The sequence below is a fragment of the Sphaeroforma arctica genome, assembly GCF_001186125.1.
Source record: "Sphaeroforma arctica JP610 unplaced genomic scaffold supercont1.10482, whole genome shotgun sequence".
Taxonomy (NCBI): domain Eukaryota; class Ichthyosporea; order Ichthyophonida; genus Sphaeroforma; species Sphaeroforma arctica.
In genome coordinates this window covers 220-934 of record NW_014030076.1, presented here as the reverse complement: position 1 = coordinate 934, position 715 = coordinate 220, and the positions used below count along the sequence as shown (strand labels likewise).

At 42.9% G+C, this 715-nt stretch overlaps 1 protein-coding gene across 1 annotated transcript; it reads left to right on the top strand.

The window, feature by feature from the left end:
* Positions 1 to 64: 64 nt before the first annotated feature.
* SARC_17354 (hypothetical protein) lies at positions 65 to 385 on the top strand (the record flags this gene model as incomplete). Its single annotated transcript, XM_014288549.1, has 1 exon — positions 65 to 385. The coding sequence occupies one exon, from the start codon at positions 65 to 67 to the stop codon at positions 383 to 385; it is 321 nt and encodes a 106-aa protein (XP_014144024.1).
* Between the last annotated feature and the right edge of the window lie 330 nt (positions 386 to 715).

Here is a 715-nt window from a genome sequence, read left to right as displayed (position 1 = left end):
AACTCGTAAATCAAAACCTACTATGTTAAAATTAGCTGACGAAAGGGAGATTACGTGTCGAAACATGGCCATAGATTTGAGGTCTAACCTCACTGATCAAAGGACAACAGTTACAAAGGCGGTCGTCTGTAACACTTCGCCAGACTACGATTTGATAGTGGGGATGGGGAATTTGTTATCGCTAGGTATTACGGTTACCGGTTTACCAACGAACAGAGACCCACAGAAGGATCAGTCAGATGATAATTTGCTGAAGCCTGTGTACAAGCCTCCTAGGACAGTGGGGAAGATGATACCTCAATTCACGAAGAAGCTAAAGAATCTTATCTTTGAGAATAACAAGATCAAGATTACCGACTGGGCTCAGTTCAAATTTAACAATTGATACGTGGGCTTAGACTTGACAAAAGTAGACTTCTCGAAGTTGAATGTCCAGCGCGAAACTACGTAGCGTGGCGTCACGAACAGGTAGTCCGAGAATAGGTTAGGCATGGTTGGAAGATGGGGTACATAATTGCAGTCAACTACGAACCGACTCCAGTCAACCTTGCACTTTTGGCGGCAGACCAGTTTAACTCCGATGGCACGTTAAATAAGGTTCGCATGTGATTTAATATGAGCCCTATAAACGCGCTTATACCTACACACAACTTTCGCTTACCGTGAATTAATGAATTGCTTATTTTTTCAACCATCGATTAGAAGCAAGGCTACC